The following is a 16,918-nucleotide window of genomic DNA, read 5'->3' on the forward strand; positions in this document are numbered from 1 at the left end:
TCCACAGCAAACGTTGAGAATAGACTCCTGGCTCTCTATATCTCCAGGGCTTTAATCCACAGACTGCACTGATTTATCATTGCCTTGATTTCTTCATTTGTAAGAAAAGAACATCTAACCAGAACCTGCTTCATGAGGAATGCTAAATTCTTAGGTATCCCAGTATTTCTTACATACAATCAGAGAAACAACTATAAAAATGAAAATAGGAAGTAGTAACTCCCAAGAGTAGGAAGCCTGGAAGTTACAATTTGAACTTGATGGCACACAATTTTGTACTTATCCCAGTACGGGAAAGGCTGAAACAAGAGGATCCCAAACATGGCCTTTACAAGTTCTATGGCAGCCGCCATCTTCTGGAGGAACTTTTGAGTGTAAGTTTTTTTTCCCCTTGGTTTAGAGAAATTCTTTTTAGCAGGATTGTGCAAGAATCAAGACAGTTTCAAAATCTTGGGTCTTCTTCAAGCAATGTGCTCTTCTGCAAGTTTTCTGGCAGCAGAAAACTACCAAGAGCCAGTGCAAACGAAAACCCAGAATGGCAAAGGCAGCCTCCTGAGCAACAGCCCCTGAGTTCATTTGGGACTCTGAGATGCAGCCAATATTTAGTTGCTTTCTGGGTTTGAAATGTCTGTAAATACAAGATAACTCTTCTATCACTGACTTTCTGAAGATAACATAAAACTCTCAAACGTTGTGTTCTTTCATAGCCTTCACTATGGCACTGTGGGCAAAACAAGGAGAAGCAGATTGGTGGGAGCAATCTGATGATCAGAGAAAAGTAAACTGATTTGGGTTCGGGCCGCCCTCATCCTCACCCTGCAGAAGATGACTTTTTCTGTGCAGCACTTAACACCGATTTCCAGGTTCCTTCACAGATTCTTTTTCTTTCCTTCAACCTAACTTTTGGTTTAAGGAAATCCTCCAATGTCTGAGTTCTTTGCCAAGTGCTAGCACACCTCCCTGGTTTTAGCAATAACTGAAGTCTAAATGATCCAAAATCAAAATATCCTTTGTTTGTTTGTTTGTTTAAGACAGGGTGTAATAGTAGCTCTAGCTGTCCTGGAACTAGTTCTTGTAGACCAGGTTGGCCTCGAACTCACAGAGATCCTCCTGCCTCTGCCTCCCGAGTGCTGGAATTAAAGTCACGCGCCACCACTGCCCGGCTGGCCTCCCTCTTTTTAGAGATAAGATGTCAGGTAGCCCAGGTTAACCTCCAGCTCATTACGTAGCTGAAGATGACTTGTGAACCTCCTGTTTCCACCTCCCAGGTTTTGAGATTCCAGACGTACACCGGGATATCTGGTTATCTCTGTCTATGTCCAGCTCTAAATTTCCTGAGCAGAGTTCCCTTTAAAGGCACAAACATACATAAGCAGTATTTTCTAAACCAAACTTACTATCTTCACTTACAAGACTACTCCTGCTGGCAGCTCCCCAATCTGGGCATTGGTTTTCTTCCTCAACCAATCCCTCAAATCAAACTTGTTCTTGGATTCTCACACTGAAATCTCAATCAGTCATCAAATTCTACAGAATCACTCTTCTTGGGGTGAGTGAGAGCAGAATTTTCCTTTAATAGAGATGTCATTACTGTGTCATTGCTTCCATCCTTTTACAGAACCATGCCGTGATTCTTAGCCGATTCACAAAGTTGAGTGATTATCACCATGATCTCAGTTCAGAACACTTCATAACCCTACGAAGAAATCCCTGGTTGTCACGGCCAATTCTCTCTTTCCTGTTATCCCCTCGAAACCATCAATTCACTTTCAGTCTGCATAAGCTTACCTGATCTAGGTATTTCAAATAAATGGAATCATACAAATATGGCCTTCTGCATATAGCCTTCATTTAGCGTGATGGTTTCAAGATACAGTCTGTAGCACATCTTGGCAATTCCATGGCTGAATACTATTTCTTATATGGCTATACCATAGGTTGCTACATCATTGGTCAATCAATAGGCTTTTGGCCATTGTGGATAACACTGCTTTTATTATTGTACAAGTGTCTGCGTAGATGCGTGTTTTTATATTTCTCAGAAAATAGAAGGAGAGAGGAGTTTCTGGTAACTCTATATTTAACTTCTTGAGGAATTGCTAAACTGTTTTCAAAGATGATGTACAATTTCACTCTTCAATTAGTAATGTATGAAGGATCAACTTTGTTCATATCCTTGCTTTCACTTAACTGTCCTTTTGAGTCTTGTATTCCTAATATGTATGAAGTGTTATTATTTGCATTTCCCTGATGGTATTGAATATGTCAAGTGCTTGTTGGTCAGCTGCATGTATTTTTGGAGAAGCATCTATTTAAATCCTTTGCCCACATTTTAGTCAAGGTCTCATCTTTTAAGAAATATTGTATTGATTGTGTGGGTGCCAAGATGAGCATGTGGTGGTCAATGCGCAGCTTTTAGGAGTTGGTCCTCACCTTTGTCTTGTTGAGAGGCACAGCCTTTCATTTATGCTGCCGTGCTATATGCATAAGCTCCATTCTCCTGGTGATCATCCTGTCTTCCCCTCTCACTTAGTCACAGGAAGCTAGAATTACAGATGTATGCCTCCACATCTTGTTTTTTCCCATGGTCTGCAGTTTAGTGACAGTACCCCTGGACCATCTCCCCCGAGCCAAGCCACTCATCTTTTTGTTATTGAGTTGTATGAGTTCTTTGTATAAAATGGATACTAGACCCTCAAACTCCCCCCTCATTTTGTGGGTTCTTTCTCTACTTTCTAGATAGGGTTTCTCTCTGTAGCTCAGGCTAGCCTTTACCTAATGATCCTCTAAAGTACTAGAATTACAAGTGTGTGTTACCATGAACAGCTGCTGTATTACTTTCTAAAATTTGTTATATTTTACTTGTTTATCATGTGTGTGGCTGTATGCATGCCAAGGCATACTTGTGAAGGTCAAGGACAATTTAGGGAAGCTGACTCTTTTCTACGGGGTGGGGGGGGGTCCCTGGGATGAAACTTAGGTCATCTTGTGTCTTCTTTATCTGCTGAGTCACCTTACCTGCCCTGCTATGTTCTTCTTGAACAACCACAACAACCACAAAAGCCCTGGGTAATTTTTTTCTGACACAATTTTGGCTAAATTTTAAACATGTCACGTCAGGGAAAATTAGGAAAGGGTAACAATAACAATTTTCATTCTTAGATAATTTTTATCTTATACTTTATTTTTCTTCAGATAGAATTTATGTTGAGTACTCAGTCCCCAAAACAAATACAAGTCCCCAAAACAAGTTGTGACACTATTGTTCAGCCCATTTTTCACACCGCCATACCAAGGTGACAGGACCACATTGACTTCATAGTGCTGATATGGGGGCAGAGAACTAATAGTCAATTACTTCAATTGCTAGCAATCACAGCTGAGGAGGATGGTCTACTTCACATGTTTGGCCAAAGACTTTACAGTCCATAGGAAGATGAAATAAAAATGCATAGCCAAAAGGGACTTCAGCTGTTTGCTCTCTGAGGTCTGTATCTGATACAGAGAACCACCCACCTACTGATGTCACACCCCCACCCCCACAAAGACCCATAGAGACAGGGTTTCTCTGTGTAACAATCCTAGCTGTCCTGGAACTAGCTCTTGTAGATCAGTCTGGCCACCCGCCTCTGCCTCCCGAGTGCTGGGATTAAAGGTGTGCGCCGCCCGGCTGTCACACCCTTCTTTTTTCTTTTCTTTTTTTTTAAAGATTTATTCATTAATTATGTATATATAATTATGTATACAGTTTTCCCTGCATGTATGCTGCAGACCAGAAGAGGGCACCAGATCTCATCACAGATGGTTGTGAGTCACCATATGGTTGCTGGGAACTGAACTCAGGACCTCTGGAAGAACAGTCAGTGCTCTTAACCTCTGAGTCATCTCCAGCTGCCTGTCACACCCTTCTTAATCTCCTTGTAGTGACGCAGCTAGGCAAGGGAGAGACATTCTCACCTGTTCCATTCCTGACCTTAGGTAGTTCACCCCTCCTTATGCAACCTGGTTAGTCCCCTGTCCACCAAGAAGGTCATCATATTGAATTTAGTGCATATGCCTGATCGGCATAACACATTGCAGTCCAGAACTTCTAGACTCAAGTAACTGGTAGAGACATCTTGAAGAGCAAATCTCACTCTAGAGCAAGAGCTTTTTCTCCTCAAACTGCCCTTCTTCACTGTGAAACTGTAAGAAACATCTTATCCAACTTCAAATAAAAAAATTAAAGCAGAGGTAACTTGAGGGGGGTTGGAGAGATAGTTCATGGGTTAATAGCACTTGTTGCTCTTATAGAGGACCTGGGTTCAGTTTCTGGCATCTTTATGAAGCCTCATAACCACCTGTAACTACAGTTTCAGAGGATCTTATGGTTCCTTTTGGCCTCTATGGGCACTGCACACATGTGATACACATACATACCGGCCAAACAGTCATACACATAAAATTAAAATAAATAGCTGGGCTGTGGTGGTGCTCTCCCTTAATCCAGCACTTGGGAGGCAAAGACAGGCAGATCTCTGTAAATTCAAGGCCAGCCTGATCTACAGAGTGAGTTCCAGGACAGTCAGGGCTACACAGAGATACCCTGTCTTGAAAAACCAATCAATCAATCAATAAATCTTTTAAAAAAGAAATTACTTGTGTGCCACTAGTCCCTAAAATAAATGAAACTGAGCTGTTTTATTTTATTTACTAATCCCTAATAAAAATTTTATCTCCAAGTTAAAATCACATTCACATTAAATGACAATTATAAAGAAAATTGGTCTTTTCCACCACAATAGACTATCATGAATTGTAGTTTCAGTATCCTTGTACTTTTACCTCTCCAAATCTCCTGAATATTTTATTCATAAACACAGTTTTTAAATTTAATTTCTGTAAGAAAACATCACAGGCAAAAAACTTTATAGTGTTTGTCTCCAGGTTTTCTTTCCATCTTTGGGGATTTAAACGGGAACTATTTCCTTATCGGTAGTCCCATTATTATTTCTATCTTCAGATGGGTCCTCGTTTGACTGAATCTAGCTTGAGTTACCTCTCTAGGGACACAGCTGCTCAGGCCTCTTTAAAACAAACTGCTACCCATTTTCACATGAGTATAAACATGGACACAGTAAAGAGGTGCTTAGCAACTTGGTCTGGGTGCCAGTCACGAGCTGAGTCAGCGTCCTAATCTGTTATACCAATATTTGTTGATCTGTCACTGGGTTCACTGCTGACACATTTCCTCATTTCTCAGATGTGTGCTTACGGCTTCTTTGTGACAGCCTTTTCTTCTCAGCTATGCCTACTGAATGCCCACTCAAGCATCTCCCATCTAGAAACCATTTCCTTGGCCCCAAGTCAGTATTTGAGAGCTACTGTTTCCTTCCCACTTCTCTGTCTCTGTCACAGTGGCATTTTTGTCTCAGCCTGACTTGTGACCTAATTAGATCTGATAAATAGCTCAGGACTGGAAGTATATGAAGATTTGACACTATTGTGTCATTTCCTTGCTAGCCTCCTTTGCACTATAGCAGAGATTGCTAGTTACCCCTGCATTTATCATTCCACTCTTTGTATTTGTTTTATGTTATTTATTTATTTATCTATTTATCTATCTATCTATCTATCTATTTATTTTTTTGGAGACAGGATTTCTTTGTGTACCCCTGACTCCTGGAATTTGGAATTAAAGGAGTGCCTCTGTCCCCATCCCCCACCCCAGCTGCCTGGTTATCATTTCGGTCTTAAATTTTCCTGACTCCACAAAGGTCTTCCTGCAAGTCGTCCTCTGACCCCCACATTACACTGGAGCATGAGTGCCCACATACAGAGAGTAAATGAGTAAACAAACAAATATGTGATAATAGAGAAGACCTTGATGTGTCTGTTAGATATAGGGATGAACCACTGAGGTGAATTTCTTAAAAATTGCCCCTTACTCTGTGTGTGTGTGAGTGTGTGTTGTTTACCACTGTTCACCTTAGTTTTGAGGCAGGGTCTCTCCTGTCCCCACCCCTCCAACACTAGGATTACAAACACGTGCCACTACACTTAGCTTTTTATGAAAAGTCTAGGGATCTTAACTGGGTCCAGGTACCTGTCTAGCAAGCACTTTATTTACTAAGCCATCTCTCCTGACCATGAAGCAATTTTTTGTGACCAATCTTTCTTTGCTTTTTTAAAACAAAACATATTCTTTAAATAAGCATATATAATTAATTATCCCAGCTGGGTTTTAAGTGTGATTTTATTTAAAGGCAAAAAGGACTGGCTGAAAGAATAAGCAGAGTCCCTTTGAAATCCAAATTCGTGTGTTCTATATACATACACCCATAGGATAAAATTCTCTCTGTCTTTTAAGACAGTCTCACTAGGTAGCTCTGACTACATAGTCTAGGTCTAGAAATCATTACGTAGGCCTCAGGTTGGCCTCAAACTTACAGAAAGCCTCCATTTCTGCTTTCTGAGTGCTGGGATTCATGGCATGTGCCACCCACATGGTATACATTCTCTTTAATAAAGTATTCATTGTTCTCTATAATCTGATCAGATTCTACGCAATCACATTTTCAGGAAAGCTGTTTGTGCCAGTCAGAGTGTGCTGCTCATCCTTCTTTTAGGCTGCTCTAGGCTTCCAGACAGTTTGACTGTTGTCTACACAACTCTTGTTGTATAATACCAATGCTTTATTTGGTAATTACTCAAGCAACTGAAGGCATGTTTATAGAAAAATCTGTACAAGGAGGGCTGGGTATGGTTGTTCACACCTTTAATCTTTGCACTCAGGAGGCAGAGGCAGGCAGATCTATATGAATTAGAGGTTAGGAACAGCCTGGTCTAGACATCAAGTTCTAGGACAGCCAGGGCCATACAGAAAGACCTGTGGCACATGCCTTTAATCCCAGCACTATAAAGGTAGAGGTAGATGTATTTCTGAGTTCAAGCCAATTTTGTCTACAGAGTGAGTTTCATGACAACCAGGGCTAATCAAAGAAACACTGTTTCCAAAAAACAAAACAAAACAAAACAACAACAAAAAGACCCTGTCTCAAAACAAAACAAAGTCTGTACGAGGATATTTATAGTATCCTTTTCATTATAATTTCAAGTTTTAGAGGCAATCAAGATGCCCTTAAGAAACTGAGTTAACAAGCCGGGCAATGGTGGTGCACACTTTTAATACCAGCACTTGGAAGGCGGGTGGATCTTTTTGAGTTCGAGGCCAGCCTGGTCTACAAAAGCAAGTTCCAGGACAGCCAAGACTGTTACACAGAGAAAACTTGCCTCAAAAAAACAAACAACAAAAAAAAGTTGAATCTCTGGGAGTTCGAGACCAGCCTGGTCTACAAGAGCTAGTGCCAGGACAGGCTCCAAAACCACAGAGAAACCCTGTCTCAAAAAACCAAAAAAGGGGGCTGGAGAGATGGCTCAGAGGTTAAGAGCATTGCCTGCTCTTCCAAAGGTCCTGAGTTCAATTCCCAGCAACCACATGGTGGCTCACAACCATCTGTAATGGGGTCTGGTGCCCTCTGCTGGCCTGCAGGCATACACGCAGACAGAATATTGTATACATAATAAATAAATAAATAAATAAATAAAAAGTTGAGTAAACTAAACTATAGGACAATGAACTATTTATTGGAATTAGGAAGAAATGAGCTAACAACACATAAAATGTCACAGAAGAACTAGGCATGTGGTACACACTTCTTTTCCTCCACGGTAGGGTCTCACTATGTAGCTCTGGCTGTACTGGAATTTACTCTGTAGACTAGGCTGGTCTGAAACTCACAATGATTCCCCTGCCTCTGCTGCTCAAGAACTGAGATTATAGGCATGCACCTCTATCTATTGCTTGTGGCAGACACTTTTAATCCCAGTACTCAAGATGCCGAGGCAGGAAGATCTCTATGAATTCAAGCCAAATCTGTTCTACATAGAGAGTCCCAGTCAGCCAGGAATACATAGTCAGACCAGCCAGCTTAGCTGAATTGGTGAGCTCCAGATTCAGCAAGACACTCTGACTACAGAAGAAGAAGAAGAAGAAGAAGAAGAAGAAGAAGAAGAGGAAGAGGAAGAGGAAGAGGAAGAGGAAGAGGAAGAGGAAGAAGAAGAAGAAGAAGAAGAAGAAGAAGAAGAAGAAGAAGAAGAAGAAGAAAAGGAAGAGGAGGAGGAGCGAGGGGAAGGAGAAGGAGGAAGAGGAGGAGGAAAGGGTGAAAGGAGGCTAAGGGATTAAAGTACTTGCCATGCAAGTATAAGGATCAGAGTTTGGATTCCCTAGCATCTATATAAGTATTGGGTGGGCACAGCAGCCTGCCTGTGAACCTAATGGGCAAGCTGGCTATCAGAATTGGCAAGTTCTGGGTTCAAGTGAGAGACCCTATTTAATTAATATACAAGATGAAAAATGACCAAAGAAGAAACATGACATCAACCTCTGGCCTCCATACACTTGCTCCTGCCCAAACATGTGCACTCACATACATACACATATACAAACACCACCCATGTACAACACTCACATACACACACATACACAAACACCACCCATGTACACACTCACACATGCAAAATGAAAAAAACAGGTGAGGTAAAGAAAGATTGAGAAAGGCCCATCAACCTCTTGTCTCTACACATATGTGTACATGCACCCAAATACAAATTAAATAGGCATTTGACTTTAAAAATCAAAAAATGTTTTTGTTGATAAATTTGAAAGGTTTTGCTAAATGTAAAGACTTTGATCTGGGTCATAAAGAAAAGGTAAGATTTGGTGAAAGCTTTCCAGAGGAATGCATTAGTTTGCAGAGGAGAGACAGGAAGGACTGAATGGGGGAGGAGGTGATGTGGGGTACTCTTCTGTATATGTGTTGCTTTTATTGGTTAATGCATGAAGTTGTTTTGGCCAATGGTCTTAGCAGAGTAAAGCCAGGCAGGAAATCCGAACAGAGATATATATAGAGTAGGCAGAGTCAAGCAGAATCCACCCAGTCACCCAGGAAACAAGACATGGAGAAAATGAGGTAATGCCACAGCCATGTGGCAATACATAGACTAATAGAAATGGGTTAATTTAAGATGTAAGAGTTAGCTAGAAATATGCCTGAGCCATAGGTCAAACAGTGCTGTAATTAATATAGTTCTGGGTGATTATTCAGGTCTTGGAGGCCAGGAAATGATAACACAGTCTTCTGTTTACAAGGGAAAATGGTCTGGTTTTGTTGAAGCAATGTATTCTGTAGTGGACAAGTAAGAGATAAGGCTTCAGGGTAGGCTGGAGAAAGGAGATGAGGCCCAAGTTTGGGGGAACTTTGTATACCAGCATAAGAAATTTAAAATTAATGTAGCAGTTGGCTGGGAGCCATCAAATCTTTGCGAAGGAGTGTATAATTAATTACCTCAGCTGTGTTTTAAGAGAATTAATCTGGCATCAAAGTACAAAATGAATGGGGAAAAAGTCACAGAAAGAACTTTGATGATATAGACCATACTTGGCACCTAAATTCTGCCATTTTTATATAAGTAGGACAGGCTATTTCATCTGTCTGGGTTTCAGTTTCTTTACCTGTCAATCCAACATCAAGGTTATGAGGATGGGATGAGATGAGATCATAAACAGTGCCTGGGCCAGATTTGTACTCAGTGAGTATTAAGATGCCTGTTAAACAGACTATTAACAAATGGAAAAGCTGGACGGTGGCGGTGCACACCTCTAATCCTAGCTCTCGAGGTGGGGGCAGGCAGATCTCTGGATTCAAGGCCAGCCTTGAAAGAGAGAGAGAGAGAGAGAGAGAGAGAGAGAGAGAGAGAGAGAGAGAGAGAGAGAAGAATGGAGGAGGGAGGGAGAAGGAAGGAAGGGAAAGGAAGGAAGAAGGAAGAAAGAAGGAAGGGAAAGGAAGGAAGGAAAGAAGAAAGGAAGGAAGGAAGGAAGGAAGGAAGGAAGGAAGGAAGGAAGAAAAAGGAGGGCTAAGGATCACACTGAAGGATATAAACTTGGAGGAACAGTAGCATGAAACCCTGGTGCTAGTTAGTTTTTTGTCAACCTCACACAAGCTGAAGTCATCTGAGAAGAGGGAACCTCAATCAAGAAACTGACTCCATCAGACTGACCTGTGAACAAGTCTATAGGACACTGTCGTGACTAATGATTGATGTGGGGGGCCCAGCCATTGTTACCTCTGGGAAGATGGTCCTAGGTTCTATTTTTTTTTTTAAAAAAAAAAAAGCAAGCTGAGAAAGTCATAGGGAAGCCAGAAAGCAGTGTTCCTCCATGGTCTCTGCTTCAGTACTTGCCTCTAGGTTTCTGCCTTGCTTGACTGAGTTCCTGCCTGGCTTCCTTCCATGATGGTCTGTAAATTGCAAACTGTAAAGCAATAAATCCTTTCATCTCCAAGTAGCTTTTGGTAGTGGTGTTTATCATAGCAATATAGAGAAAAGTAGGACAACACCCATGTGATTATGAGCCAGGATGATAGCAGAGTTGGGATGATTCCCATGAAACACAAGGACCTCTTTAGGTCTGCGTAGAGGGGACATTTAGTTTGAGGGGCTGGACTGTTAGACCAAGATGATTCTAGTTAACAGAGATGAGGGGCTGGTGAGACACTGATACAGTTGTCAAGCTAGACTAGTATTTTTAATAAATGAAAAAATAGAGAACAAATAATAAATATATTTACTTTATAAATAAAAATGTGTCAGGGTGATGGGAGTGGGGGTAGTGGCAGGGCACACCTTTAATCCCGTAACTCAGGAGGCAGAGGCAAGCAGATCTCTAAGATTGAAGACAGCCTGGTCCACAGAGTAAGTTCCAGGACAGCCAAGACTACAGAGAAATCCTGTCTTGGAAAAAAAATAAAAAATGAAAATGGGTTATATCAGCAAGGACAAAGGGAAGAGAAAGAACAGGGAGGCTAAAGATAAAGCCCAAGTGTGCTTATTTTGAGGGTGTGAGAAGAGTGTCAAAGATTATGTGTTCTCTCATAAGAGAACAGGGAGGAGGGAAGAGAGTGGGAACTTGGATTGGTATTTTTATCTAAAAAAAGAAAGAAAAAGAGAACAGGACAAGAATGCAAACAGTGTAAGTTCCCTGCCTATTCAAAACCACTGTTCTGAGCAACTGAGCAGGTGGGAGCTGTTTTGTAGGAAGGCCTGAGGCATGACCGTTAACAGGGAAAAACCACATTAGTCATATTGCATTACCAATGAAGCTTACTGGCCATCCTCCCTAAGGATCTAGCACAAACACAATTTGCAGTGGGAAACAAAGCTCTTTAATGTCTCAAAGGAGCAAAATAGATTTTACATTAAAAAATTAGGCAGCAGATGGTACCTCAAAGAACCTTTGGAAACTGGCTGCCTAGTGCAGCAATTTATTCTCAGTAAAGACTGTAAACTTAAAGACATTTTAACTCTGGGAGCAAATTCTTACATTCATATTAATGAAGTCTAGCTCTAATTCAGCTCATATAAGGGGGAAGTCAAATTTTGCTTCAAAGCACCTTTGTCATCTGAAAACAGACATACAAATGTGTGTAGCTAGACGAAAAAACTGGCCGGAGTAGGGATCGTGATTCTCCTTTGTGGTGAGATTCTGAGTAAGTAGGATATTGTTTTTCATACATTTCAGCATTTGCCAAAATTATTTAAAAATTGCATCTATTCTAAATATAAAAACACTTTTTAATGCAAAACAAAGCAACCCATAGTCCTATCATTTATATTCACTGAGATATCAAGGGGGGAAGAAAAATTACAATTTATCTTGAGATTCTGTGAAAAATGACTTAATAAATGTTCACAGGGATAGATTACAAAGTCAGAAAAATGAAGCAATATATGTTAGCAACTGAAAACTTTTACTATTTGAACTACACAGCCAATCTCTTTTTATTAGAGTTCTTTTCTGGGAAGAAAGTGAAGGTCCTGATGTGGACGGCGAATACACAAGGGCACATCAGATACACTTTCTCTGATGGAAAGCTTTCTCCCAGTCTGAGGCGTGGCCATTAATGTGGGATAACTACTTTAGTTGTACTGGAATACCAATAATGGTGCTTCCAAACCCTCTGAAAATAGGCTGTCTACTAAGACTGTTTGCTCTCAATAGAGACTGTATACTTTACACTCATTGTATATTTTAACTCATGGAATGAATCATTGTCTGCGCTAATGGAATAATATTAGTGGAGTCTAATTCAGCTTATGCAAGAAGAGGCAGTCAAATTATGTATAGCATACACAAGAGATTCTGCAGCTGGGAAGTTGCTTGCTTGGGAAGCCTAGGAGGCTCAGGGTGCTAGCAGCAATGGATACAGGTGAATCACCAGTCTCTGACTAAGGAAATAAATTACTTTAACAATCAATGTCCAGAAACCTATGGGGATGGGTAATGTAGTTTTAGGGTAAACAAAAGACATAAAGGATGTAAATGAAACTGAATTCCTTGAGTCTACAGCTTGTGTTTTGAAAGGTGCTGTATAACACAGGGCACTTCTGGCACTGAGAGAGAGAAAAAAAACAGCCAGTAAATATTGGACTTGTTTTGAATTTGTGTTTTCACAATTACTTTGTCTTCATGGTACCCCAGATTGGCTATGGCAGCAAAGACAACTGATGTCTTAGTTATTTTATGATCACAGAAAGAAGCTGACCTGTTTCCATCCTGGTGTCAGTCTCAGGATTGACTTTTGATGCACAGCCCTCATCTGTCACACAGTTTTTCACTGTCTTCTCCCTAGAGCTGTCACAGACAAAGATGTATTTAAAACTCAAAAGAACGCTCCTTCTGATATCACCCGTCTATGCTGCTTAGAAAATACTAGCTCTTCATTTCCCCCAATGCTCTAGGACATATTAATATAACCATACTTTACAGATATCTCAGTAGAGGCCACAATTTTTTAAGCCATAATATTTATAATGAAAACTATGATTAAAAAAAAGAACACCAACTTTTAAGTGGGAAAGTTGGAAAATTCAGAATGTTCTGGGTTTTTTTAACTGAAACTTAAGTCTAAAGAATAGAGAGGCTATGGTTTTTAAAATGAAAATAGCATAGTTAAGTCACATGGTTCTGCTAGCACAAATTATAGAAGAGGCTACTGTAGCTATTAGGTAGAAAAACAGATTAAAGAGGGAAGTGTTGTACTTGAGGTAGTTATTTGGGAACTACAGAAAACGTAGCCGTGTGCAGGCTCTTAATACTCATTTAATCATAAAAGCCCCTCTACAGGGCTCGGCAGTTAAGAGCAGAGAACCCAGATTCAATTTCCAACAACCACATCACAACTGTTTGTAACTCCAGTTCCTGGGGATCTCCCACCCTTACATGGACATACATGCAGGCAAACCACTCATATACACAAAATAAACCATTAAAATAATTTTTAAAAATCCCCTCTACTATTATCCCCCTTTTATGGGTATGTAAACTGAGACTCAGAGAGCCTTTAAGAACTATCTAACCTACTGGGGACCATATAAGACATTGTGATATTGGACAAAGTAGAACATCTTAACCTCTGGTTTAGCAGTCACTTAAAGGTAACTTTAATAGATTAATGATGGCATTCTTTAAGTAGAAATTTTACGTAGAGATCTATCTCTATCTTATTATAGTAAACAGGAAATTACAATATATTTAAATATATAATATATAATAAATATATATTAAAATAGGATTTGGTTTACTATATATATTTTATATATACATATTTTAAAATTCCATTTATGTTTACAGTAAGATAAATTTTATTTTTATGTAAATTATCCTCAATAAACATTACATTTAAAAATATGGAGACAAGGAAAAAATAGAAAGTTAAGGATCCTTTCTGAAGGTTACACCATGAAACAAAGATCAGAACAAAGATAGCTAAAATAGTCAGTGGTGGCGTATGCCTTTAATCCCAGCACTTGGGAGGCAGAAGCAAGTAGATCTCTGTGCGTTCGAGGCCAGCCTGGTCTACAAAGCAAGTTCCAGGACAGTCAGAACTGTTATACAGAGAAATTCTGTCTTGAAAACCAAACCAAACCAAATAAAAAAATAAATAATAAAAAATAAAGCTAGGATTACTTGGAAAAGAAGATGTCAGATCAGTAGGTATTGGCTTCATTTATTCATCATCATCATCATCACCACTACTGTGTATGCATAATGTGTATGCATGGGCAAGTACGCTACTGTGTGTGTATAGAGGTTAAAAGACAACTGTGTGGAGCTGCTTCTCTCCTCCCATCTTTATAGAAGTTCCAGAGATCAAATGCAGGTCACCAGACTTGCATAGCAAGCACTTTTAGACCCCGTGAGCCATCTGATCAGCCCCAGTTTTCCTCATTAAACTTTTTTTAACAACTTCTGTAAAACAGTCATTGCTATAGGCACGCACTAAAGATACTACAATAAACAAGGTCCTAATCTCATTAGTTTCATGAGTTTATGTTCTAATTAGGGGGAAGAAAATAAGTAGTAAACAATATGGGTTGGGGGAATGGCTCAGTGGTAGAGGACTTGCCTAAGGAGCCAAAGGACCTGGGTTCAATCCTCAATACTAAAGAATACTAAAGGTAAATAGATAAGTAACAGACTTATTATGATGAAGAATAGAAAAATAATGTGGATATATGCTTATGATATCTTGTTAAACACCGTATGTATAGGAAGCAAAATACTATAAAGTCAGATATGTATACATACACATATCACACACAAATCACACATGTACATGTAACATACACATATATCTAACAACATCACTCTATTTATTGTGTGTGTGTGTGTTCATGTGAGTGTATATTTGTGGAGGACAGAAACTGATGTCAGTTATCTTCCTTGACTGCTCTCCATCCATTTGTTTTTAGACTTGTCTTCCCTGGAACCTGGGGCACATCTATTTGGCTGGGCTAGGGGGCCAGTGAGCCCCCAGATCCTTTTGTCTTTGTTGCTTTGGCACTGGGGTTACAGACATGTGCCACTATGCCTGTTTTTTATTTTTATTGTTTTTGTTGCTGTTGTTAATATGGATTCTGGGACTCCAAACTAATGTCCTCATGTTTGTGCAGCAGGATCTTTTCCTGAGTAAATCACCTCCCCAGTCACAAGAAATATAACTAGTATTTATTTCTAGGTGGTGAGTAATACATTAGACCAAATGAACAGACTAATAAATATACTCATGTGTATTTAGAATTCACAGAAAAGTATTATAAATAGTTAACTCTTAGTAGCAAAATAGAGTAATTTTGACGTTTTAAAAATTATTTACATCATGGGGCTGGAAAGATGGCTCAGCAGTTAAGAGCACTGGCTGCTGTTCCAGAGGTCCTGAGTTCAATTCCCAGCAACCATACGGTGGCTCACAGCCATCTATAGTGGGATTTGATGCCCTCTTCTGGCACACAGGCATACATGCAGATAGAACCTCATATATATAAAAGAAATAAATTTAAAAAATTATTTACATCATGAATAATTTCTATCAAATAAAAAACCTAATGTAGCTAATTAAAAAGTCTCAAATTGCCGGGCGATGGTGGCGCACGCCTTTAATCCCAGCACTCGGGAGGCAGAGGCAGGCGGATCTCTGTGAGTTCGAGACCAGCCTGGTCTACAAGAGCTAGTTCCAGGGCAGGCTCCAAAGCCACAGAGAAACCCTGTCTCGAAAAAAACCAAAAAAACAAAAACAAAAACAAAAACAAAAAACAAACAAATAAAAAGTCTCAAATTACATGTGTTCATTTCAGTGTTGTATGTACATTCATGCGTGTGTCACAGCATCTGTATGGAAATCAGAAGACAACTTTCAGGAGCCAGTTCTTCCTTTTTACCATGCGAGTCCCAGGCACTGAACTCAGGTTGCCAGGCTTGGTAGCAACTACCTTTACCAATTAAGCTATCTCACCAGCTCTAGTAAGGCTAACTCTCAAAAGTCAGGGTTTAGTGTAGCAGATACATCTTCCTTTAGGAGGACTTTATAACAAGAAGTGGAAAACTATCTAGATACTTGAGAGCCTCGAGGTCTCTACTCTGTAGAGTTTTTGTTTTGTTAGAAATTTGCCTATGGTGATGAAATTCTAGCTCAATAAGAAAAGACCGTGCATGGATGGTAATTCTGCCAAGAGAGGGTAGAAATCTTGCAGTGTCCCTGTTGATACATTGTGACAATGTTGAAGAATTTACAGCAATTACATCCAAAAGAAACTACAGTTCAAGAACAAAGAGGGCTTGGTTCTCCTCCCTATGAACCTGTTTGTAAATAAACAATTTTATTCCAGATCTGAGAATTCTGCTGGAAAGTAAGGAAAGAAAACTAAAAACTCCCTTCAACAAAACTAAAAAAAAATTAAGAGATTTTTTTCTTACCTTTTTTCCACCTCTAAAAGAAAATTTTCCCTGTTTCCCAGCTGACTGAAATGCAGCTTGGCAGCTTTCCTCTCACTATCACGCACGGCTCGGTCATCTGCAGGCAGAAACCGGGGTCTGAGCATTTTCTTTTTCAGAGTCAATAGTAGTAGGTCAGAAAATCATATTTACAGAGGAAAAACTGAAGACCAGACTCATCTTCATGCATTAGAGACAAGTCACAACACAATTCTATTATGTTGTCACTAGAGCAAACAGTAACTCAGATGTCATAGCAACAATTGCTACCCAGGTCAAGTACTCCTTCAGGAAAGCAAAGTTTGGACAACAAACAATCTCATATTAAGACCGAATGTCACATTTTTCTGAAATATTTTTTAACTTAGTTTCCCAACAATAACTTTTCCAGGGCCATTTGAAATTAAATTTTTTATCAATAGAAAATATATATTAAGCAATGAAATCATAAGGAAATAAATGCAGACTAGCATATTCTCAGGAATAGTTTTGTCCCTTGTAAACTAGCACTGGACTTCTTTTACTACTATAATTGATAAAACTGGGCCC

At 39.7% G+C, this 16,918-nt stretch overlaps 1 protein-coding gene across 1 annotated transcript in view; it reads right to left on the minus strand.

Annotated features, from left to right (window-relative positions):
• Positions 1–16,610, minus strand: part of Lrrc36 (leucine rich repeat containing 36) — a 37,049-nt gene extending 20,439 nt beyond the window's left edge. The window contains exons 1-2 of the mRNA XM_075977178.1: positions 16,352–16,610; positions 12,642–12,730 (exon numbers count right to left, since the gene is read on the minus strand). Of these exons, the coding sequence (XP_075833293.1) occupies positions 12,642–12,730; positions 16,352–16,476 (214 nt within the window). The 5' untranslated portion in view covers positions 16,477–16,610. The remainder of the gene's footprint in view (positions 1–12,641; positions 12,731–16,351) is intronic.
• Between the last annotated feature and the right edge of the window lie 308 nt (positions 16,611–16,918).

Source organism: Microtus pennsylvanicus, chromosome 6 (genome assembly GCF_037038515.1).
Source record: "Microtus pennsylvanicus isolate mMicPen1 chromosome 6, mMicPen1.hap1, whole genome shotgun sequence".
In the NCBI taxonomy this organism is placed as follows: domain Eukaryota; kingdom Metazoa; phylum Chordata; class Mammalia; order Rodentia; family Cricetidae; genus Microtus; species Microtus pennsylvanicus.